Source organism: Cyprinus carpio, chromosome A2, assembly GCF_018340385.1.
Source record: "Cyprinus carpio isolate SPL01 chromosome A2, ASM1834038v1, whole genome shotgun sequence".
Taxonomy (NCBI): Eukaryota; Metazoa; Chordata; class Actinopteri; order Cypriniformes; family Cyprinidae; genus Cyprinus; species Cyprinus carpio.
The window spans coordinates 8791238-8817924 of record NC_056573.1 but is presented as its reverse complement, the minus strand read 5'-3'; the positions used below and the strand labels follow the sequence as shown (position 1 = coordinate 8817924).

Below are 26687 nucleotides of genomic sequence, written 5' to 3'. Positions count from 1 at the left end.
CGACAGGCGTTTCAGACATTTAAACTGGCGTTTAACCGTTAACCATCTTCACCTGCTCAGACGATAGTTGACTCTGCTTCTTCAAAAAAAAAATGCCAACAAAGCCAAATACTCGCTAGATTTAGCGACTTTTCAGACCCCCAGCGATGTTTTTCAAAAAAAAAGCGTCTAGCGACAAATCTAGCGACCTGCCTGGACAAACCTTATTTAGTCTCTGAGACTCTCTGGTACTGCCGCACGAGCGCGAGGTCTCTTTCCCAGCGCTCGCGCACACCTCTCTCTCTGCATCTGCTCTGTTCAGTGAGCGCAGAGAGGAGCAGCACTTTCAGTTAAAAAAATATTCTGTTGCTTCCAACTCTATTTTACATGCGAGTATAGCCGAAATCACAGCACAACCATTGTCTTAATCGTACGTGTATTTGATTTCATTAGACAATGTCGTGAATAGGATTTTTGTGCAGATTAATATCTTTGAGAGCTGGTTATGTAGTCTTAATGGACCGCGTTTCAGTCATTATAATATTCATTCCATTGTTTGTCAACAGAAACATTAAAATATAATAATAAAAACAGTTTTATTGCGAATTTGGCTGCATTAAAATGCAGTAAGCACAGGGAGGCAGGAAAATACGACGCACTTACGTCATGAATATGCTAATTAATGTATGACGTCATCTAGCGACAATCACCTACTCCACACACCGGTAACAAGTCCCGCGAAGGAGAACTGAATGAATTACTGATTTCACCTGCTCAGACGATAGTTGACTCTGCTTGTGGAAAGACGAAGTGTTCGCGAAACCTGTGTGTGAATAAGAGCGCTTCATCTTTGGTGACAAATTTATTGTGCCTGGAAGAAACGAATTGTTTGGATTTGTGGTAAGATGAAATATAAAATATTGTTTGTTTTTTTCCGAGTCAGCTAACCTAGTTATGAACACAACTGCAGTAACTTAATCAACATTGTATTGGTAGCGTTTCATAACTGTTCACATATTTAATTATACGTTTTTATGTTAAAGCTTATGAAAAGCATATATAATATATATTTATTCACTTGGTATCATGTAGTTTTTAAACTCTAAACGGCACTTCATCGTGCTTCACGTGCTCTATAGCCAGACTCCGTAACTTTGCTGTTATTTGTCCTTTTACTCCTACAGAGTGATCGTGACTGCAGTAGTAATGTCCCATTTTGGGTTTGAGAATGACATCCACAACGTCCTCCGTCTGGACATGCCCATCACAAATGCCCCGATGGCGAGGTGGCAGAGAAAAGCCAGCACATCCAGCTCCACCAACGCGAGCTCGCTCTCACCGAACAAGAGTATGAACCGATCAGCGAGCCTTTCTAAAACCCCCAGTAAAACACCGGGTAAGTGTCACATGGGTGCTGCTCACTGTAGAGCTGGAGTGTCTTCAGTGCTTCATATCTGATGTCTCTCAACAGGAAAGAACGGCAAAACCCAGAACACCCCCTCTAAGGCAGGAGGAGATCGATTTATCCCAACAAGGAATAACAAACAGTTGGATGTAGCAAGTTTTCTTATTTCCAAAGAGAACGAGCCAGTGGAAGAAACCACATCCTCTACAGCAGTGAGTTACATAATAATAATGATGATAATAATAATAATTGTATTTCAATAAACTTTTTTTATAATAAATTAAAGTAGTAACTTGTAACTTTTTATAAGAATTAAAAGGATGATGATAATACAATATGAATCTATTATTATTATTATTATTAATATCATTCCATATGCCAGCTTCTAGATATTCTGACATTATACATTATTGTCCTGCCAGCCAAATCAGAAAGCTTGGTCTGTGACACTAAATGGATATGACATTGAGGAAGCAAAGATCCTGCATTTAGGAGGAAAACCACTGAATGCCCCTGAAGGTATGTATGGTTTTGTTTGTGGTGATTTTTTTTTTTTTTTTTTGTTTTTTTTTTTTTAACAGTTTTTCTGAATTGCGAAAACATATGTCTTGAAACATCACTCATTTTCTCAAAACCTTAAACGCATCGAAATACTCAAAATAAATTCACGAAACCCCTTGACTCTTCCATCAAAATCAAACAATCACTGCAAAACCATTTCACTTGCACTCGAAGTCAAACCGCGCTCTCAGATCACACATGCATGAATCAATAATATAAACACCACAGAGCATTCACTAGACACTACAAAGAAAAATGGAGAACATAGCATCCAGAACATTACAGAAAAAAATATTGTATTGAGTAAACAATTTCGCAATTCTGTTAAAAGTATAGCAATGGAGTAAGCTGAATATACTGTATAGGCCTACTGTATGTACTGCAAGAATAGTATTGTGCTGAATATTGAATAGTATTGAATGTTTATTCAGCACTTGGATGCTGCAAAAATACTGCCATCCAACTGCAAAGGCCAAAAAGGTCAAATAAAACTCTAAATGAACAGCATATTACAGTACACTCACGTACTGTAAGCTGTGCAAATGTAAAATCAGGGTCAATGAGAGATTCATTCTGTCTCGGCATCATGTCCTTGTACTTGAGTCTGGCCTGAGGACTATGTCTACGTCATGAGTAATGCTGTTTTTTTTTTTCTTTTTTTTTCTTTTTTTTCCCCTAGACAAAGAGGGCAAAAAAAAACTCTGGTCTGACAGATTCAGTCTTGATGACACTCTCTAGACCTTACTCTTTCTCTCCTCTTCCACCTCTTACATGTACCCTTCCTCCTCAGATTGTTTCCATCTATTGTTTGTATCATTCAGTCGCCTGTGCCACTTGTGCACTCTGAACTAGCTCATATTTTGTACAGTTGGTTTGATCACATCATTAGAAACAAGTGTGAACAATTGAATCGTCATGGTAAATGATGACTGCTTTAGTTTAACTTTTGCTACTTGTTTAGCATTTTTGCAGCACAAATGCATCACACTGTGATAAGTGTTTAAGTGAATGAGAATGTTTAGAGTTTTGCAAAAAAGAGTGCATTTAGATTGGCAAATAGAGCCTGAATGTGTTTTAAGGTTTAGAAGAAAGAGTGCTTTTTGACAAATTGGTTTAAGCTAGTGAGAATTTGGTTCAGAGATTGGGGGTTTAGTGTTTTAGCAGCTCAGAAAAACTGTAATAACTTGTTGCTTTTGGCTTCTTGATTAACAAGTTTAATTTTGCCTGGTAAAGTCCTTCCACAAACGGGTCTCTTGAGTTAACTAAACAATATCTCCCACAGGTTATCAGAATAATTTAAAGGTTCTCTACAGTCAGGTTGCCACACCGGACTCTATCAGGAAGAGCCGGTACATTCCCTCGGTTCCAGAGCGGATTCTAGATGCCCCTGATATCAAAAATGATTTCTGTGAGCTGATAATTTTTCCTAAAAACCACATGGTCTGATTTGAAGATTATTTCTATATGAGACTAATGTCAATTTGTGTTCAGATCTGAACCTGATGGATTGGGGAAGGCAGAACATGTTGGCAGTTGGCCTTGCCGACCATGTGTATTTGTGGGATGCTGGTGCAGGGGACATTGTTTTATTAAAGAAAATGGAGGAGGACAATGAGTTCATCTGCTCTGTCTCTTGGAGCAAAGATGGCAATTTCTTGGCCATTGGGACCAGTGATTGTAAAGTTGAGGTAAGTGGCTACATTTTCTCGTACTGTGGTTCAAATATTTTTTGTTCTTTGACAAAGCCTTCCATTGTCCAAGACAATATTCAAAGGCATCCCAAAATGTAATGCTGTAATAACAGGTCTGCTTGTTTTCAGAACTTCATTCTTCAAACTCCCAAATAGCCATTTCTATCCAATGTATTATCTTAGAGCACCAAGATCTAATTGAATTGCCCTCTTGCTGAATTTCATGCCATTTTCTTGCAGCTCTGGGATGTTCAGTACCAAAAGCGTCTCCGCAGCATGGATGGCCATTCGGCAAGGGTTGGTTGCTTGAGTTGGAATGATCATGTTTTGTCTAGGTAAGACCAGCACCTTGTGCTCTGAAGATTATATGCGTTTGACTGTGTTAACACCCTTTTTGTTCTCCTTAGTGGCTCCAGATCTGGTTTGATTCATCAGCATGATGTTCGGGTAGCAGACCACCACATCTTCACCTTTGGTGGACACACTCAGGAAGTCTGTGGCCTTACATGGTCCCCAGATGGGAAATATTTAGCTAGTGGCGGTAATGACAACATGGTGTACATTTGGCCAATGACATCTGGCTCAGAGCATCAAGCCATCCATGCTCTTAGTGAACACCAGGGAGCAGTCAAGGTGATTTTTGAATTTGGCAAGATGTCTTCAGTTCCACCAATGATCTTCCATTTGTGGTTTTATTTTACCTTTTTGTCCTTTTTATTTTTTTGTACCTTTAAGGCTTTGGCATGGTGCCCTTGGCAGCCTAACATCCTTGCATCAGGAGGGGGCACCAGTGACCGTCACATTCGCATCTGGAATGCCAACAGCGGCTCTTGTATCAGTGCCCTAGATACTTGTTCACAGGTGGGCTTTCTCACTTTTGGCTCTTTTGGCTTTGTCATAGTACATGTGACATCAGTAATTTGACGATTAAATGATTATTTCCTTTCAGATATCATCTCTTGTTTTTGCACCTAACTACAAAGAGTTGGTGTCTGGTCACGGTTTTGCTCATGACAAGGTTATAATTTGGAAATACCCCTCACTCACTAAAGTTGCAGAGCTTGAAGGCAAGTTTGAAGTTGTTGTACTTCATAAAGTTTTGTGTGGTCACCCTTTCTTCAGTTGAATATTACAACCACAATAAATTGAGAAATGCAATTAATTCCTCTCCTTTCCCAATCATCTGTCTCAGGACACGAAGACCGAGTCCTCAACTTGGGACTCAGTCCAGATGGTTCGACTGTGGCTTCTGTTGCTGCTGATGAAACGATTCGACTTTGGAAGAGTTTTGAAAAGGATGCTGTCAAGAAACCCAAGCCTACCAGCAGCATAATTCAACAACACATCCGATAATTATGAAATGGTCATTTTTAATGCATCCAGAAAAGTGTTTCCCAAATGTTCATTAAACTCCCATTGGTTTTAATGTTTGGCTTTCAAATGGCTGGGTAATTTCACTGACAAACACTAAGGGCTGTTACCTGCCACAAACTCTACACCTTTTTATTAGGCATTCCCTTATTCTTGTTTACAGAGGCACAGTGGTTTTTTAAAAAATGCAAAACTTTGAGCATGGGATTCCCAGAAGACCGCCTCCACTGATAGCTAAAGCTTTAAACCATTGTAGTGTTTCTATTCAACTTGCATATTTAACCCTAAAAGTGATCATTAAATTATGTACAGAAATGTAATTTTTTTTCAAATAAAGTTTTGTAAGGAAGTAGTTGCTTCCCTTTTTCATGTTTCTTGTATTTGCTCTGTAGCTGCTCTAATGCTGTTTTCAATTTATTAGTCTTATTTTTAATGTATGGTTTTAAAGCTTTTTAAGTGGAATTGTGTATTGCTATGTTGGCAGAATGGTTGAATAAAAACCACCGAAAGCCTCTAGGTGTCATGTTTTGACTAATTTAAAACCATAAATGGAAGATAAACATTGAGATGAATGCAGTGTCTGAACATGCACTTGAGCTCTATGCAAAATCTGGTGAATTCTGTTGTTTCGGAAGCTATTTTCTAAATGGACAACAGAGCTCTTTATGAATCAGAACGTGTTGATGTAAATATATCGATATGAGAACTAAAGAAAAATGGCTAGGGATCAGTGCATTATAATAAAAATTAAACATCCATGCATTATATACGGTCTGTTTAAATGGACAATGTTTACTACATATGAGACTGCTCATGTCTTAAGCAGTCGAAATGCTCTAAATTTTGGATTATCTCAGGTTGAGGAAGCATGCAAACTGAAGTTCTTTTAAGACTTTCTGGATATTAGCATGTTTAAAAGTGTATAGAGGAGTGCCGATAATGTAAACAATGTTTTGTTTCCAAATCACAATACAATTTATTATAAAAAGCATTTATTGACTGATAAGTTACAAAAGAAAAAAAAAAAAATGGACAACTTCTAAATTTCAAATAAACAGAGAAAATATTTATTTACAGTCAAGTGTGAGCTAGATCTGTGAAAACTGTACAGTGTGCAAACAACTGGGAGACTCATATGCCAGGAAAAAATGGCAAGGTCAAGCGGATTGAACCACAGACAATGCTGTCAGGTTTCAGAGCCACGTCAACAAAGCCAACCTCAGTGGACGAATTCTCTTCATGCTTAGTGCTCCCCAGCCTCCAACATCCATAAATACAAAGAAAGGGGGACCCACCGCCAGATCCAGTGTGCCATTTCATCTCCCATGCAATCATAAAAAATGTAAATTTGTCAAAAATAATTTAACAACAATGTCTCTGATGCTTTTGTTTGGCCTCTTTAGATCTCCTTCACTTTCCCATTGTGAGCAAATCCATTAGTGTAGTGCACAGTGCCATTTTCCAAGTGTTTGCCATTGGCCACTACCACTGGCTCAATCACAGTGGTAATGCCATTCTGTTTGGGTTTGTCCTCGGTGGAAACAGGTAGTCGCTTTCCCTTTATGTAGGCCTGGATCCAGAAGTTGGAGAAGAGGATGAAGAAAAAGGTTCCATAGAACAAGATGAGATGAATGAAGATGGGAACTTGGTATTCACACTTTTCCATCAAGTAATACTGAGATATATGGACAGTCACCAGCACAAACTGAATCTGTGGAAAACACAACAGAACTGTAATTATTATGGTTACATTTTCATTTAATAAAAAAAACAAAATCACAATTACAATTAATTTGAATACAAAGAAAAAATAAAAACTATAACTAGACATAATCTCAATTTATATGTGCCATTTTGATTAAGCACTGATGCAGTTCACATTATAACAATAGTTCACCCAAAAATGAAAATTTGCTGAACATTTAGTCACCCTCAGGCCATCCAAGATGTAGGCGAGTTTGTTTCTTCATCCGAACAGATTTGGAGAAATTGAGCAATTGCGTGTTTGTAAGAAACAAATCCATAATTAAGGCATTTTAACTTAACCGTTGATTCTGGCTATAATCCATAATAATGATTCCTCAAGTGAAAAAGTTCCAACAACCCACCAACATATTTGTTCAGAACCGTTTTGGACCATTTTTGCTTTAAATGGTGCTTGATCTGTACAGATTTCTCTCCTGAATCAGACGAAATTACTTCTCCACTGGAGAAAGCAATATTATGGATAGAGGACTTGGATTTTAGGCTGAAGCAAGTTAAAAACATCTTGATGAATTTATTTCAAATGTAGCTTTTCGCAAACCGTTAAGTGATGGACAGGAGTGTTGTGGATTATTGTGATGTTTTTATCAGCTGTTTGAACTCTCATTCTGATGGCACCCATTCACTGAAGAGGTTTCATTGGTGAGCAAGTGAGGTAATGCTCAGCCTCTCCAATCTGTTCCGATAAAGAAACAACTCGTCTACATCGTGAATGGCCTGAGGGTGAGTGAGTTTTCAGCAAATGTTCATTTTTGTGGGAAGTAATCCTTTAAATCACACAAGTTAAAGGAGTTAACACTAACCAGTTGGATAGCAGTCATGTACTTTTTCCACCACAGATATTTCTGGAAGCGTGGCCCTGCAGCAGCCAGACCGTAGTAGGTGTACATGATGACATGGACACACGCGTTCACCATAGCATGAAAAGAACCCATGCCACCCGCTGTCAATTTTAACATGAAAATAAGATGATAAATTAAGCAATTGAAACATCTTAGTAAACACATTAACCTAAAAATCTTTTATTGGAACAAGCAGTCTCCTAAAATCTCAGGCTTTTTTATGATACAATCTGGGTCTTGAAGCAAAACCAGTTAATAACTACTGAAACCAGTGACTGCAGCATTGATAGACTCACCAGGAGTAAGAGTGACGCCCCACCACCAGGTCCAGGGCAAGATGGAATGATGAATGATATGCAGGAATGTCACCTGACTGTGCTTCTTTCTCAACACAAAAAACACCTGGATCACAGACACAGTTCTTGTTAACTCAGGAAACAAATCTTCTTGTAGTTATTGAGGAAGCTACTGTACTGTATATTGTGCCTATGCGCTTTAATTAAAAATGCACATTATCCTGTTTCTATTTCAGCATTGCAACAAAAATTAAAGCATGATAATTATGACATAAAGACAAATTATTCTTACTGTATCTAGAAGTTCAATATATTTGGAAAAATAGAACAACCAGGCTACCCGAACCATCTGAGGATACAAGGAGAAACACAATTAGTCACAATATACACTAGTGCTCAAGTTTAGTTAAAAATGATTTTGAAATGTCTCTCTTATGCTCTCCAAGTCAGCATTTATTTGATCAAAAATACCAGTAAAAATAACAATACAAAATATAAAAAAAAAAAAAAAAAAAAAATACAATCCTACATAAAAAAAAAAAAAAAAAAAAAAAAAAAAAAAAAAAATATGTATATAATAAAATATGTATATATATACACACATGTATATATGTATATGTATATATGTATATATATACACATACATAATATAAATATATACATATATACACCCACATTTCAACATTTTATTTTCAGCAGCTATTACTCCAGTCTTCAGTGTCACATGATCCTTCAGAAATCATTCTAAAGCCAAGTTCACACTGCAGGATTTTCAACGACCTCGCCGACAGGTTGGGCTGTGATCAGGTGGAAAATTGGCAGGTGATCAGCACTCAGCAATCTTTGTGTGTGAACTACTCAACGCATCAAAGAGGCTCACTGACGAATATCTAGTGTGCGAAATATCTGGACTCGTCGGCCGACTCGACATCACGTGTTGTCAGATGTCGCGACGAGCTACAGTCAACGAGAGAGCAAGGCATGGGTTGAGGTCACCGGAACAGAAACAGCAGCAGCAGCAGCAACATGGCTTTAAGAAATGTTTGGACAAGAAATGGTGCGAAAGTTAACACGCAAACAGCTTGCAGCACTAATCTCTTTCCAATGTACATTTTCAAATAAACAACTCCTCGTCACTTGTTATTTTCATATCACGTGTGTTTTCATGTTTGGGGACCGTGTAGAGTCATTGGGTGACAGTTTTTGTCAGCTCGTGTAATGTGTGACTCCTTGTTGTGGATCATTTACGTACATAGTATCATGTAGTGTGAACACCACAAAGACTTTAAGACAGACAAGAAGTCATGTAGTGTGTGTGAACAGCACAGCGATCTGCAGACGTTTAAAGTCGTGTAGTGGGAACTTGGCATAATATGCTGATTTGGTGCTCAATAAATATTTCTTATTATTATCAATGTTGAAAACAGTTTTGCTACTTAATATTTTGAGATTCACATGAAATAAACTTACTCTGAGAGCTTGAGGACTGCTGGAGGGGTCACAGAGGTCACATCTCCAACTGTACGTTGTTGCCCAGCCAGACATCAGGAACTGCGTCAGGCAGATCAAAAAATTACATGGAAGTACAACAATATGGTAACATGGTGCCATTATTCAGACATGTCTTTCAAAACTTTGACTTTCTTTCCTGTAAGAATGTTCACACTGATCATCTTCATATAGTGAAAGTTAAAGGTGACCATAGGCTGTCCAGCTTCAAAAATGACAAAATGCACGATAAAAGTATTATAAAAAATGGTCTGTATGACTCAAGCTGTCATCACAAAAGTCTTCTTTTACGGTGACTACTTGTCATTTTCGGAGCTTGGAAGCTATGGTGATCATTCACTTTCATTATATAGAAGAGAGCAGTGTGAAGATTCTGCTAAATATCTTCTTCTGTGATCTACAGAAGAATTACTAAGGGTTATGTAATGAATGAGGGTGAGTACTTTTTAATCAACTGTATCTTTAATCCTCAAAAACATCCATTATGTTAAAGTTATGAGGTGCAATACCTTAAATTACTCTCCCAAACACACATTCAAATAAATGAAAGAGTATCCTACCTCATAAACAATGTAGGCGTTGAAGGCCACCATTGAGAAATTATAGACAATCATAGTTGTGTTGAGGCGGAAAGGTTTCCGATTGGCCATGCATCTTGGTCCCACATATAAAACGAAGATCACGTATCCCAGCAAGATGACTGTCATCTGAATAGGACTCTGCATCAGGGGGTAATCCCGCACTCTGGCATCTGTGCAAATTACACGGCAACTCATTAGCCACATGAAGCAAGGCTGTATTACAATAGAGTTTGCATTACCAGTGACCAAACTCTAGCGCTGCATACAATAAATGAGTGAAGTTATAACAAATCTTAAAGCTTTAATAGTTTATGTGCATAATTAAAATACGCCAGGGATATTGGTGGTATTTGTTCATCTAAAAAGCATGATGGAATAAACTCTTACCAGTTCTTTTCAGAAGGTAGTCGTAGAACCTCAAGATGTTTGAAAGCACCTCTTGGAACATCTTGTCTTTATTTCTTCAGACAACCAGTAAACTGGAGGACATGAATAAATGTGTTAAAACAAGCTGAGCAGACATTAACACTCCACCTAGAAAAGGCTGGTCAGAGTAAAAAAAAATGCCATTATCAGGAGGACAGTCAGAGTCAACAATGAAAGCCCAGCAAAATCAAACAGGAAACAGCTGGCCAAGCAAACCTGAGTGATACATGATGTTACCAAAGCTGAACTACTGCAAAGATATTACACTCTCCGAAATAAACAGGTACAAAAGCCTGAGGTGGAACCCTTTAGATCTAAATAAGATACAAAATTCTACCTTTTGAAAGGATGCTGACCCACCCACTGACAGTTTTTTGTACCATTTAGTACACCGTGGTTTTTAATCATAAATTATAATCTAACTCTTGATATGGATGTATAAGAGAGAATGGTCCAGTAACTGGTCCAAACTCATTTTAAATGGCCATGCAGTGATTTTTGCCTGTCAAAAAACTTAGAAAAACTATATGAAACAGGACAGTGTGCAGGTTTCAGATACAGTTGCTGAAAACCAAAATTCACCACCACCTTTCTTGCTCTGTATGTCAATGTTGAGAGAAGACTGAATGAACAGACTGTTTCTATACACTATAAAAATAAAGGTTACAAAAGGTGGTTTATTTCAGTGATCAGTTCTTAAAAGAACCATTTTTTCTGAGTGTGAAGAACATTCTAAACATCTAAAGAAGCTTTTTTTTTCTCTATAAAGAAACTTGTTTGCAATGGAATGGTTCAATGGATGTTAAAGGCATATCATGGAACTGCATGTGCCAGTAAAGATCCTTTATTTGTATGTGTGCATAGTGCTCAAAACACACATGGGATGCAACAGAGCAAACAGAACAGGACTATAAAGTCTTAATGTCATTCTTGACAGCTGTTCAGCAGGAAAACAATGGACTATGCACACTAAACAGACCCTTCACTGCTTATCTGCCTATATACACATCTAATGCATCACCACCACCTGTGTCATCAGAAGATAACACAACCACCATAAAGGCACAAGAAGAGGGAGACACATAATAGTAATCTTCCAAAATATGAGACAACTGTTACTGTTCTCTGAGAGTTCATGCTCATAGAATCATACAAATTTGCTTAGAAGTGTTCTTAAAATCTTCAATATGGTATGAGCTCAAAATTCATTCAAAATGATGTCTAAAAACTCCCAGACAATCAAACAAAACACTCTAAACTCATTCACGTGGTAAAGATGAAGCTCAATGTCATCTGTACTACCTGGTCTCCAATGAATGACTAATAGTGCAACAGTGCAAAGCCAGTCAAACTGGTGAGGTGGAGAAACAGAGATATTCATCCTGTAATAGAATCAGATTAACTCACTAGACGGGAACTGCTAATGACAACATCATAACAATAAATCACAGTCAATCCTAAACAGAAAAAAAAAGAATCATAATCAGAAAGAACACTGAAAACGAAATCCTAAGCTGAATAGATCTAGTGTCTCATCACATTTGCCAATCAGTCACCTTCATTCAGGATTCCCATTCATTACACAGCAGCTTATTAAAATAAAAAGTATATTTTGAGCTTACCTGCTGTCTTTCTGTTGATACAGTCACCCAAGCCAAAAAAACTAAAAAAAAAAATATATATATATATATAAACTAACTAAAATAATACTGCCCCACAGGGGCTAATAAATGGTTGGGAGACCCAGGGAAGCAGTGGAAATGGTCTCTAAACTTTGGTTTTTCTTTATCCTTTCTTTCAGAAGCTCTCAATCACAGCAGTTTTCTAGAATAAGGAGGAATGTATTCCAGCGGGAGTTTTGCCAAGGCAGTGACAGGCCACACTCCCTGCCCAATATAAACCCGAGCAGCAGCTCATTATAAAGAGACAACACCCGCCTGGTTTCAGGATTGCAACCTGCATTCGTCTAACAGGAAACGCCCTCAAAACTCAATAACTGGCTCCTGAGAGTGAGGCTGGTCGGTGATTGGCTCTGATACTGGTTAGGTTTTTATTATGCATTGGAAGTAGGCGAGAATGGAGCTCTGACGGTTTAGCAATGAAAAGTCTTTTGTTTCCCTTGGGTTACAAATATGGGCCTATCCAGTGAGAGTAAGACCAATACGCAAAGACTGGAAATAATGGAAAAATAAGGGATAAAATAATAATAGTTATGATTTAAAAAATAAATAAATATATAAAATACACACACAATTAACTATCCTAGGTTCATCATTAGTTGGATATAGAGCAAATAAATAAAATAAATCAATGTGTAGCATAGGTGTTAAGCAGATTAGGTTATAGTTAGGGTTGTGAAGGGGTTGAACATTTCTGGTAAATCTCTGGAAACTTTCCAAAAATCCCTGGAATATTCCCCAAAATCCTGGAAAGTTTCCAAAATTTCTGGAATATTTCTGAAATTTATTGGAAATGTTCCACCTTTTTGCGACCTTAATTATAGTTTTTATTCATATTTTGAGTTATCTTTTATTTTTATAGATTTCGTTTTCATTAAAATTTTAGTTAATTTTATGTTTTATATTTCTGTTTAGCTTCATTTTTATTTTAGTACTTCAACTGAAACTTTCAGTTGCTGAGTCAAAAAAAAATTTCATTGGGTTTTTACTGAATAATTTTATTATTAAAAAAAAACACTATTCTATTATTAAACAATAACAACACTAAAGCTGATTTTTTTATTTTTTTTTGCCACACATTACGTGGCAAACTTACATTTTATTCACTCTTTTCTAAGAAAAAGATCTCTAGAATATATTAAATCAGTTCAATATGTTTCAAGGTATAACACTTAAGGATAATCTGGGCCTTCATTCCACCTTCTAGCTAGATATACTGTATCACAATGAAATATGTTTTATATCATAACTGCAAAAATCACAGACATATCAAACATGTCTGTATGTGTAAGTCAGTGAGCCCTCCGACCTTGAGACACCATGTGGCTCTTGTTCTACACAGGGACACTACCAGTCAGTTTCACTGGATTCCCGTAGCACTGGTCTGACCCGTTCCTCAGACGTTGAGGACAGGGCGTGGGTTCTGTCAAACTGACGCACTCTTGAAGCAGTCCGGGAGGAGGTGAAGAATGACAAAAATCCTGACATGAGTGGGGAATCTCTGTGCTCGATCCATTATCTCATAACTGACACACTGAGTGCCTTGATACAACCCACTAAAAAGTTACATTTAATCAGTCACATTTCACGTCTACAAAAGTACACAGTCTAACCTGGTTAATCTCATCATTTATCATTTATTATGACTAAAATACCCTGTTCAACAGCAAAAGCTATCTATTGGTTAGCAGGTAATTTCCAATATGACGAATTCCACCAAGATGTCCTGATATGGTTATGAAGAGTTTTGTGTACTTCCTGTGGTTGAGGAAAGACACTGAGCCTTTTCAGATCAAGAGATGAGAAAGACAGTACAGATAAAGATCCATTCACATACCTTAACACCTCTCTGGGCCTGTATAGAGACCTTTCCCAAACTATTCACAATAATAATGATAATAATAATAATAATAATAATAATAATAATAATATTTAGTTTTAAAAGATAAGTATATATATTTTACTTTTACAAGGTGATGTGCCAAAAATAAATAAATTAATTAATATTTAAAAAAAAATAAAAAAATAAAATAAAGTAAAATGTGGTTATTAATAACCACAGCACCTGAAAAGGCACATTTTGACAGGGGCAGCATCTCAGCATCCCATGTTCTAACTATTTTTTTTTTTTTTTTAAATATAATCCAACATGTATAACTATATCATTAAGATATATGCATCTTTACTTTAAAGACTACTGTTTAAAAGCTTGGGTAAGATTTTTAAATGTTTATGAGTCTCTTATATCAACAAGTCTGCATTTATTGGATTAAAAAAAGGTTACAATTTGAAATAACTTTCTACATTAACTTATTTTAAAATGTAATTCATTCTTGGCAAACCTTAATTTTCAGCATCATTACTCCAGTCTTCAGTGTCACGTGATCCTTCAGAAATTAATCTTACATGCTGATTTGGTGCTTAAACATTTTTTTTTCAGGATATTCTGAAGAACAGCATTTATTTGAAATAGAAAACTTTTGTAACATTATAAATGTGATAACTCACACTTTTGACCAATTTAATGCATCCTTGCTGTATAAAACTATTAATTACTTATATATATATAAGTTACAGGAATGCCCAGGTGTTATTTTGTTGATTAGCCTATGTTGTTAGTCACACTCCCTCGTGTTACATTCCTTGCTGTTATCATCACTATTCTTCACACCTCACACCTGAGGATCATATGTAAACCTTCACTGCACTTCAACCCAACACCTGACTGACAGATAAACGTGACAAGGTTTTGCTATCATCTGGTGACCTCTGAACTTAACTACCCTTTCCCATACCTTCCCTTCAATTCCCAGTTATGTTTCAGCTGCAATAACCCAACCTCTATGGACCACATCACATCAGAAGACCAGTCACAGCAGGTATGGTTATACCTTTGACTCAGGTAGACACCAAATGTTTACATAATTATGTAGTAGATGTACTGATAAATTACTACCGCCCTACGAAGACTCAAAATAGGTCAATTTTAAATTTTTTACTTTTAGCCAATCATGTGTGTAAGAAGAACAGTCCTCAACACACCTAATACAAAGGACAACAACACATCAAACTAAGGGGCCGTTTACATGACAATGTTTTCAGCCAAAACCGGGAAACTTTTTATGCGTTTTGCCTGTTCGTTTACACGACAACGTGAATCTTTGAAAACAGAGACGTCATGCACGTACGTAGTACGTGTTAGGTATGTAGACATGCACAGTACATGTTGATTTTAAAGGCAAGCTTGAACAAACATACACAACAATGGCAGAGTACATGGTACTGTTGTTGCTGCTCAAGAGTTTGCTAACGCTTCTTCAGCAAAGTGTGGATTTACTTCACCAATAATACAAGCAACAGCGGAGATGCATCATATTCAATATATAATCATCCCTTCTCTACAGGTACTGTTTACTTACAAGGTGACAGCGCCAACTACTGCCCTGGCATACGTAATATAGTGTTTTTGGTCATTTTAGAGGATATGTGTAAACGTGAATCGTTTTGAAAATGTTGTCATGTAACGTTATACGTGAAACTTTTAAAAACGCAGTTTTTGACTACATCGTTGTCATGTAAACATAGCCTAAGGCAATTTTCAAATTGTAGGTCAAGCTGAACAGCTAGTGACCTGGGAGAGTCTGAGAGCACAATTGGTCATGCATGATTCAGTTTAAACAATCAGCTGTTTCTCATTTCTCTCATTACTCTATTCAATAAACCTTTGCTTCTCATTCCTGCCCTTGTGACCAAAAAATGAATTAAAGTAATTTAGAATTTTGCTAAAACGGATGCATTTTTGGGACTCAAAATGAAGACCAGACCTGAATGGATGCTATCCATAACTGTTATGAATTGCTGGTAAGGCTTTCAGAAACAGTGCTGATCTGCTGAGGGTCTGCATTCATACGCTAATACAGACACATCAGCAGATTCTGAAAAGAAATGATCCTGGATTCCATTTAGTGTCAGTCTGGTTACAAAAAAAAAAAAGAAAAAAAAAAAAAAAAAAGAGAAGAGTCCTTTCAATTGTTTTAGCTAACAACATTCTGTTGAACGAGAGGGTATAGCCACTCTCAAAAGTAGTGAAACTGGCCTGTCTCTTTCGATTGGTGGTTTTAGGTTATTGATGGTCACACATCACCGTTACATCTTTTGATTATTTTGAATAATTTCATACATAGACGCTTGAAGTTCATTCAAATTTAAGGAGCTCAGTAAACACCTCTCAAATACTCCTTCACAGAAAAAAACATTTGGATAATAAATAACAGGGCATATCACAAACAGGTTAGATGCATCTTAAAATATTTGTAATATTTTAAATATAACTAGGATATTTTATACTTCAATATTTTATACTTTTTTTTTTTTTAAATGTTATTATTTTTATTTGTGTATTTATTTTATACACCAAATATAGCATTTAGAATTTGGGGAAGTTAAGATTTTTCTTTTTTTGTATTTGAAAGTACTCTGTTATGTTCCCCAAGTCTGCATCTATTTGATAAAAAATTCAGTAAATACAGTACTATTTTGAATGATAAATGACAGTAATATTTTTGAATTCTGAATTATTACAATTTAAAATGGCTGTTTTATATTTTAATACATTTTAAAATGTAATTTATTCCTGTGATGGCAAACCTGATTTTTCAGCAGTCATTACTCCAGTCTTCTCCATTACTCCATTGTTACATGATCCTTCAGAAACCATTCTAATATGCCTAATAAATTATTGTTGTCTAAAGAACCCTCGTGCAAATCACAGATTAAACTTCACAGCCTCAATTTTGCAACACTTCACTTGTCTTAAATCTTTTATCATCTTTTTTTTGTTGTTGTTTATCAGTTTTTTGGCACTGATGTTGTTGGTTAAGAATGACACAACGTCTGTCAACGAAAGCACAACCAAAACTAAAAATATCACCAATTGAAACTTGGAGAGCAAAAAGGATGTCTGACGACTACAGCCGCAGAGAGCAGACAGATCTCGAGCCACACCTAACTCATTTCTTGCAACGTCATTCTGTGGATCCCAAAGAGATTGTGTCACCTACTCCACCACGGATGCTATTTAGGGAGGCGTGGTATGTTATTAGTATACAGGGAACATCTTTCTGCTTCTAAGAACAACTAATTAAAGCATTATTATGATTTCTCAGCATTATCAAGCTAAAAGGTAGTTCTGTCACTAGAACCAACACATATATTTTGCAGTTCAGATGCTGTCAATTCAAATCACTTAATATTAGAGAAGGCTAAAAGTTTGGACAGTGATAGCTAAGTGAAAATACTATGCAATATAGGCTGTTTAATAGTTTGAGCCATTGTGAATACACATGTGCTGACAAACACCTATAATGAAAGCTGGCAGACTATCTTTAAGTGGTCAAGCCTGTTTGTGGAACATGGGTCGCTGCTTAGACCAGCTAGAAACCAGCCGCCATGTTCCAGAACACAGACACCAACCTGGATCTTCCAGAAGGGACGGCATTTTATCATATCTGTGAGTTTCGACAGGGAATTTCTTCATATATTTTTCACCACTGCAAAAGACATACTAACATTTGCTGAATCTCCTAGAGACTGAAGCAACTGAACACTTAATGATTAAAAAATGCAGGTCTTCAATTTTATACCTGTCAGCTCTTTAGTCACTTAAAAACCAATTCAAGTCCATTAGCAATGCCACAATATCCAAAGTTATACAATAATCTACGAAAGACAACGAAATTAATAGTGCACCAAGTCACATGGTAATGTCAAGAAGCCTGTTACACTTTTTTGTTGTTGTAACAATACTATTCTGAACTCAGAGAGAGAACATGAAAAAAAAAAAATTAATCGAAAGTTTTAAATTAATTATAAAAATAAAAAAATCGGTGTAAGTGCAACGTGGGTTACATATATATATGTTCATTAACCATAGTTCGCCATCTTCCACGGCAAAACCCATTCAACCCATTAAATAATGTACTGCTTTGCTGATACAGTGCTGTAAAGCCACAAATGTCATCTTACAGAATAAATTACGAATAAGTTTACAAAAGATAAACTATTTTCCCACCTGATCAATCGTGCGTCATGACGCAGGAAACGCTCAGAACGTCCGGGAGGTCTGGCTTTTTTGTTGTTGTATCTATTATGTTTTGAGACGTTTCTTTTAAGTTCTTATGTCACTTAGTTTGTATCAGGACATCTATAAAGAGAAATCTCAGCTGAGAGCCACACAACATGATTTCTACGCTTTTAAGTAGCGTTACTGAAAGCAATGTATGTCTCATACGCCCAGGGCCACACCGGCGCTAGCTAGGCAGAGCAGGCGATAAGGGCCTCGGGCTTTGAGGAGGGGCCTCCATAACCGTAGCATCCCCTATATGCTAGTTCACCAGTCAAGATGGGCAGCAAATTATACCTTCATTGTTCATTGGATATAGTTGAATTGTCACTCATCTGCAATTAAACCAATTAATGTTGCAGTTTCAAAGCGGGTCCCGCCTTCTGAACGTCTGCGTAACGAACGCATCCATCAGGTGCTGCGAACTGTGCGATGAAAACGGCTAAATAGGCTCGCAGAGAAGTACAGCTCCTAATGCAGGTGTGTGAGTTGTCGTCATTTATTTTAGAGTGATTACAATGTATTGTAAATATAAACTTATAAACGTAATTTCTGAAAAGATCATTCACCGCTTTATTACGAGTTTAAAAAAGCGCGAGCGCCGTTGACGCTTTGAATTTGCGGTACAGTGAATGACATCACGACGAGAGAAGACTATCAAAATAGCTACAAAAATAAAAGCAATAAAAGTTTGCATTCAAAGTTAAAAAAGCAAACGCACTAAAACTTTTTTTATGTTTCAAATAAATTACCTCACAAACAACAATCATTTCAGTTTCAACTATTCTAAATTCTGTTCTTAGAATTTCAGATTCAACTAACTGGAAAATAACTTTTTGCTGCTTAGTAGTCTTTCTCTTCCACTTGATTTGTGTGTGTGTGAGTGTGTGTGTGTGTGTGTGTGTGTGTGTGTGTTTGTGTGTCATATTTAAGGTAACAATGCAATACATAATATCATATTATTGATATTAATAATATGACTATATCTGTTGTCATTATTGATCAAATGGGAGGGGGAAATCCTGCCCATACCCAGCTAGGAACAAAAATGATAAAAGCACTTATGCTCATCTACTGAAGTGGTATTCTGGAACTGGGAATAAATTGAATAAAACAGCAAAATAATAATAAAAACAATAACATCTACAGTACATCAAACAAAAAAGAGATTACCTTAGATAAAATTTGATTACTGAGAGAAATTTCTTATGCTCATCAAGTCTGCATTTACTTGATCAAAAATACAGAACAAACAAACAAAAACAATAATATTCTGCTAGGATGTGTTAAATAGGTAAAAAGTGATTGTAAAGACATATTGTTATAAAAGACTTGACACTGAAGACTGGAGTAATGGCTGACGAAAATTCAGCTTTGATCACAGAAATATATTTTAAAGTATAGTAAAATAGAAAACCATTATTTTAAATTGTAATAGTATTTCACATTATTATTGTTTTTTCTGTATTTTTGATCAAATAAACCCAGGCTTGAAGAGACTTTATTCAGAAACACTAAAAATAGTCGTGTGTCCAAATTTTTGTACTGTATAAGTACAAATATGCAAAATTTTAAAGTAAATGTTATATGCAAGAAATGGTATAAACAAGAAGATTAGGGATCATATTTGTTTCAGGTGCTTTTTATTGGGGGTGGGGGGCCTCCAACATGAATTTTGCCTAGGGCCTCCTAATGTCTAGAAGGGGCCCTGCATATGACTTTGATGAACTTAATGGGATCCAAGTGCTGCCTGCTACTCCTGCATTGTGTAGAAATTGACCACCAGTAGGCGTCGTTGTACTACACTACAAAAGTACATTTTCCACCAATAGGGTACAAAATAAGTAAAAAAAAAAACAACCTATTATTGAATTAGAAGAAAATAATAATATAACAGTAAACAATAATAGAACACTTAGCAAAATAAGGTCATACTACTTTGTATAAGAGCTCTACGAGGTAAAAATATATTTATAATGAAATAAAATTTATATACAAACATAACTTAAGTAGCAAAAATTTATAGAATTAAAAACCTGACTAGGATAACATACAGAAATATCGATGTATCAAACCACTGAATAGTAATTGTAATTACTGAATTATCTCTTATGCTCACCAATTTAATTGTGAAATATTATATACTATAAAATACATGTTTTCTATTTAAAATGTTATTTATTCCTGTGATGGAAAAGCTGAATTTTCAGCTTTTTCAGGATTCTTTAATCAAAAAGAATATATTTTGTAAGATTTTTCATTTTTCATAACCCCACATTTTTGAACAGTAGTGTAGTCATAGTTAACCTTGAAAAGTTTACCTTGTCTTTTGAGCACAAATTAACCTTTCAGTTAAATTCTACTTTCATTATATAGTTGGCCCTTACCTCATCTTTATTATATATATATTAAGGTGTGTTAATTTATTTTTTTAATGTGTTTACTGTTTTGGAATCTTATTATTTTTTTTATTTTTTTTGGTCCATGACAATAAATATAAGTTCAAAAATTGTAAATGTGTCAGACTTAGGGCCTTATTTTGTTAATAACGCTGAATACTCAAACCTGTTCTAACTCTCAAAAGCATTGTTGCTAGACTTCACACAATCTCATTGTCTCTGGCAGTTTCCGCCTCCCAGAGAAGCAGCCTTGCAGACCTGTGATATGGATATAGAGCAGGTGGCTCACCTCTCTGGTAATTGAGTTCACAGCTGGTAGCTTTGCCTCAGCAGTCTTCTCACCCAGGAGGGAACAAAGGCCATCCTCTTCCCCAGCAGGTCAGAGTGGCTCATCAATAGCACAGACTTAAATAGATGTCACAATTACGTGCCTTAGGTCCAGTGGGCTAATTATTGTCGGGGGCTGTAAGCTCTTTAGTGATGGCAGCCCACACTGTTCATTTATCCTGCTGCATGAGTGTCTAAAGAGGCGCTGACATTCATTTAATGCGGAGCATATTCTCCTACACATTCTCATTGAGAGATTTCAATGCTCGTTTCTTCCATGACTGAAAAAAATATACACTGCTCAAAAAAAAAAAAAAAAAAAATTAAGAGAACACAATCATCACAGTATAATACCAAGTCAATTAAACTTCAGGGATATCAATATATCAAGCAAGTAATTGTTGTAAATCAGTTTCAACTGCTTTGGTACAAATGAAAGTGACAACAGGCGCACTGGAGTTGCTTTTTCTTTATCCTTCTTGACTGATTTGTCTGTAGTTTTGTGTTTTGGTAGGGTCTTTCTCACTGCTTGCACAGGTAGTCCAGCTGCTCCAAGATGGCACATCCATACATCCCGTCAGAGGAGCATGGAAGAGATACCAAGAGATGGACCATTACATGAGGAGAGCTAGACAGGGTTGTAGAAAACCCAGCAGCATGACCAGTATCTGCTCCTTTCTGCAAGGTGGAACTGTAGGAGCACTGCCAAATGACCCCCAGTAGCCTACTGGTGTGCATGTTTCTGACCAAACAGTCAAAAACAGACTCCATGAGGGTGGCAAGAGGGCTGGAAAACCTCTAGTGGGACCTGTGCTCAAGGATCCACACTGTACAGCTCGACTGGAATTTGCCAGAGAACAACAGATTTTGCAGGTCCGCCATTGGTGCCAAGCTCTCATCACGAATTAGAGCAGGTTCACACTGAGAATGTGACAGATGTGAAAAAGTCTGTAGAGGCCATGGGGAACATTAAGGTGCCTACAACATCATCCAACATAACTGTTTTGGCAGTGGATCAGTGATGGTCTGGTGAGAACTATCCTTTGAGGGTCGCAGAGACCTCCATGTCCTTGTCAATAGTACCCTTACTGCTATTACTGCTATTAGCCATTGTCACACTCACACCTAATGCTGAAGCAGTGGGCCCTGGGTTTGTCCTGGTGCATGACAATACCTCGTGGCCAGAGTATATAGTAGCTTCTGGATGATAAAGGCATTGATGCCATTGACTGGCCCTCATGTTCTCCAGACGTGAATCCAATTGAGAACCTCTGGGAGGTTATGTGTCAGAGCATCCAAAGCCACCAAGAAGCACCACAGACTGTCCAGCAGCTGACTGATGCCCTGATCCAAGTCTGGCAGGAGATGCCCCAGGACACCATCCGCCATCTCATCAAGAGCATGCCCAGATGTTGTCAGGAGTGCATACAGGCACTTGGGGACCATGTACACTATACTGGCTTCCATTATGAGTTGCCTTGATGAAGTTGGTTCAGCCTGTAATAGATAGATTTTCAGTGTGATTTTGAATCCAGCCTTCAACAGGTTGATGATTTTGACTTACATTGGCCATTGTCTTACCATTTTATTTTCAACAAATTACACAATGTTTATCACTAAAGATTTTCAACTTATGTTGAAACTTATAATTTGTTCATCGAGATCCAATGTGTGATTTAAGTGTTTCCTTCATTTTTTGAGCAGTGTATTATCAATGTTGAAAACTGTTGGGCTGCTCAATGTTTTTGTGGAAACAGTAGTATGTGTTTTCAGGATTCTTTGATGAGCAGAAAGTTCAAATGGTTTATTTGTAACAGTCTAAAAATATATAGATAGAGACATGATCATACAAAATCTGCTTGGTATGGCTTTTAAAAAACTGATGGTTTTTTGATAAGGCAATTAAGCAATTCAGAGAGTTTGTCATTACAAGAAATATGACAAGCAGTTGAAGATGGATCTCTTTAAAGCAGATTACTTCCTTGGCATGAGTCAGGCTGCGGAACATGTTTCTGTGGAGGAGTCTGACTATTTGTGCAAAAAAAAAAAAAAATTCCAGATAGTTCAGTCGGTGATAGCGGACTGACTGACAAGAATGATGATGTGATGGGATTGCTGGAGAGGATGAAGATGTCTGTGGTAGAGCAGGAGGGCACAACTCCACATCTGAACAGAATAAAAACAAGCCAGTTCACATACAGGTTCTAGAAGCTAGAAGAAAAACTTGTATAAATAGCAATACATCAGATATGAAATGTTGTTATTAAAAAAGAATAGAGGTACATCCTATAGAGCATTTTGATGGAGGTGTTCATTAAACTAATCACGCTAATTCAGTCTGGCCACAGTTTTGTGTTAAAATATCATATTTACAAATATACACTTGTGTTCGCCCAAAACTGTGCATTAGTATTTTAGTTGTTAGGCACAAACATACACACTGAACAGGTTTTATGTGTAGGCCTACTGTTATATTCAGCATTGGCAAGCTTTGCTTTGCACATTACTGACACATTGTGTGAAATAATGGACTATTAATATGACGAATCAAATTACTACTCTGAATTATTTAACAATTAGCCTAATATCTCTATTCACAGCAATACTCCAAACAAAGGCTGTAGCGTAGTTAGTTATCACAAGGAATGGATACCTTTAAAATCAGTATTGACATTAATTTGAATATTTAATCACCAAACAAAATGACATTATATATATATATATATATATATATATATATATATATATATATATATATATATATATAAATACTTTTATTCAACAAGGCTGCATTAAATTGAACACAAGTGCTAGTAAAGACATCAAATGTTACAAAAAATCTATTTCAACAAAATGGTGTTTTTTAAACTTAATCTATTTTCATCAAAGAATCCTGAAAAAAAAATGTATTACATGTATCGCAGATATTTTAAGTAGCACAACTGTTTTCAGCACTGATAGTAATCAGAAATATTACTTGAGCACCAAATCAGCATATTCGAATGATTTCTGAAGGATCACGTGACACTGAAGACTGGAGTAATGGCTGTTGAAGAGCTTAGCCATCACAGGAATAAATTACATTTTAACATGTATTAAAATTGAAAGCAGTTATTTAAAATTGTAATAATATTTCACAATATTACTGTTTTTATATTTTCAGTCTTGGTGATCATAAGAGTCTTCCATACTGAGCTGACCGAAGCAGCACTGAATAGATTTTTCTTTATTCTGTTATTTTCATACACTGATGTTGCTACTGCTGTAATATATTTTTAATATTTGAACAGATATCTTTATCTCATCTGTTGAGTTACGTATGTTTTCTCTATAGCTCTGACTTAATTTTGTTCTCAGTGGTGAAAAAAAATTGGCTTATGGTATGTGTGCCTACTCTACCACTACTTTCGATGTCTCGGGATGAATTACCGGCTGTTGAATTCACAAAAATATGAGCACTAATGATGTAATTCATTTCAGTTACCTAACGTAATTGATTTTTTTTTGTTACATAAGTTCCTCTGTATTATTTATTTCTTTTTTTCCAGGAAACATACATTTATAAATGTAATTGTATGCTTAAAGACATTATACAGCATTGAAGGGCCCAGAGCACAAACAGGAAATGTGTCATTTCTTCTTTTTCACTCGTTAACGTCATTTGTTACCCAACTCTCTGGTGTTAATCCCGCTCACCCCCGGCTCCTTCTGTTGCCATGGATATGCCATCCCTATGGCAACTCAGGGCCTTTGTGGATGGTCTTGGGTCCTGACGGCGGAGGACTCATTACACATTCCCTTCCAGCTCCAAGTCAAATCAGTCAAAACGGACAAGCTCATCTGCCTGCTACAGTACAGGCACCTTTGTGAAAATGTGCCACAGCATGGTTTCATAAACATATTATGGGATCTGATCATCAGTCTTAAACACATCCACATTAAAGAGACCGAATGAAGAAGATGACCTTTTCATTTCTAATATTGAAGAGATTAAAAACACTGTACTGAAGCAAACCCCTTTAATGTCCCTGCTGAATAAGAATTAGCTGAATGACATAGTTGTTTACAAAGAGGAACAGCATTAGTGTCTGTGCTCAAATTTTATTGTACCTTCACTTAGTAGTGATAAGTAGTTGGGGTTTAAAAGACAATTAATATTCAGTAATACCAATTTAATTGCACTGACGGAAAAATTTGAATTTTATTGAGCTGGATAATGACAAACTTTGCAACATCGATGTGTTATTGAACTGAAATGACAACTGAATCAACACTGAACTGACTTGAGATGAATAACGATGCTGTTGCCTTCTGTAGAGCTTCTAAATTGAAGTTGTTTTGTAATTGTGAACCAACACACCGACCTTCATCATCACTCGTATGCTGAAGAGAACGCATGAATAAAAACAATTCATAAGTACAAACTTACTTTAACTAAGATTAAAACTGTTAACTCAAGGAACGTTTCACTCAAGCAACATTGTTAATGTTTAAATTACTGTATTTTGACTGTTTACTTTTTTAATTTTTACTTTTTTTTTTTTTGCAGGTTTAATAAATTCTGTATAAACTAGCCTATATGTGAGTTATAACACACACTTGACACAAATTGTGTAACTGTAGCACATTAGTGTGTAAAAAATTTCAACACGCTTTCTGTGTTAGCATGGAAGCAATTGATTTAGTTAAAAGTAACACAAAATGTGTTGTCCTTCACTACACACTTCATCACTCAGTGGTAAATGTGACCACACCTTAACATATATATTTTCCTGTCTGTTAATGTGAAGCTGTTTTGAAACTGTTTTGTGTAAAAATGTGATTTGACTAGTGAAAGTAACTGGTTTCATAGCTCTCTGCATACTATGCCCTGCTACAAAGCATCTGTAAGCTAAATGAAAAAGAAGAAGAAAAAAAAACTAGCTTCATTCATAAAGCATATGGGTGCACAGTGTCTGTCAATGACCTCAACCCATGTTATGCAATGTGTTTTTATTTTTATTATATCTTTTGTCCCCAGCAGTGACACTCTGACTCTTGCGTAGGCAGCACTTGAAAACATCCTCTGCGGGAGATTGGGAACATCAGGTAATTTAGTCCTTTATGCAGATGAGTATTTTAAAATAAGCGCACAGTGTTTGACACAGTGGATTAGTTAAAAGTGAGGAAAAACATGTATTTTAGATGAACTAAATGGATGAATAAAAAGTGTTTGCTTTGTGCATGTTTATTAGGTTAGAATTAGCAGTGAAGATGAGATGTTCTGGGTCATGTTGTTACATACCTCACGAATATGCATGGATGCAACAATGGATTTTTAGGGATCCAGCACACTCTTTTGTTCAACAGACTTACCTGAGTTAATTTGCCTACAAATGCATGACAATGCTGGCCATTCAGCGTAAACACTCAGGTATCATGGGTCTGTTAGGCCTGGCCAGGGTTTCTACAGACATGAACAAGCTAAATTTAAGACTTTTTAAGACCTTTTTAATACCACCTTATTTGAAATTTAAGACCTAAACCTGTAATGGAAATACACATTTTATTACATAAATATGTAATATTTAATGTGTTTAAATTAAAAAGAAAACAAAATATCATTACTGTAATAAATTATATTTATTACTACGATATACAGTGAACTTTTAATGTCACCAGACAATATTCCATACAAAATATCCCTGCAAAATAACTGCATTACTGAGATTTTTGGTGGAGTAAACTATTTATTCC

The 26687-nt window shown here is 36.3% G+C and overlaps 2 protein-coding genes across 3 annotated transcripts; one reads left to right on the top strand and one right to left on the bottom strand.

Annotated features, from left to right (window-relative positions):
• The first annotated feature begins 744 nt into the window (after window positions 1-744).
• On the top strand, window positions 745-5356 carry LOC109081048 (cell division cycle protein 20 homolog). Its single transcript, XM_019096052.2, has 11 exons — window positions 745-879; window positions 1164-1375; window positions 1451-1596; window positions 1807-1903; window positions 3228-3353; window positions 3437-3633; window positions 3877-3971; window positions 4044-4269; window positions 4372-4497; window positions 4586-4703; window positions 4829-5356. The coding sequence occupies exons 2-11, from the start codon at window positions 1186-1188 to the stop codon at window positions 4987-4989; spliced, it is 1482 nt and encodes a 493-aa protein (XP_018951597.1). The 5' UTR covers window positions 745-879; window positions 1164-1185; the 3' UTR covers window positions 4990-5356.
• Window positions 5357-5982: 626 nt separating this feature from the next.
• Window positions 5983-18314, bottom strand: LOC109081052 (elongation of very long chain fatty acids protein 1-like). 2 transcript variants are annotated; one of them, XM_042771332.1, is made up of 8 exons: window positions 18175-18314; window positions 10387-10478; window positions 9979-10169; window positions 9380-9460; window positions 8202-8258; window positions 7910-8015; window positions 7575-7714; window positions 5983-6718 (listed from the first exon to the last, which is right to left on the bottom strand). In XM_042771332.1, exons 2-8 carry the CDS (start codon window positions 10445-10447, stop codon window positions 6407-6409), a joined length of 948 nt encoding a protein of 315 aa, XP_042627266.1. In that variant the 5' UTR covers window positions 10448-10478; window positions 18175-18314; the 3' UTR covers window positions 5983-6406. The 2 variants fall into 2 exon arrangements, with proteins under 2 accessions (XP_042627266.1, XP_042627272.1); XM_042771338.1 differs by lacking the exon at window positions 18175-18314 and adding an exon at window positions 12048-12329.
• Window positions 18315-26687: the final 8373 nt, after the last annotated feature.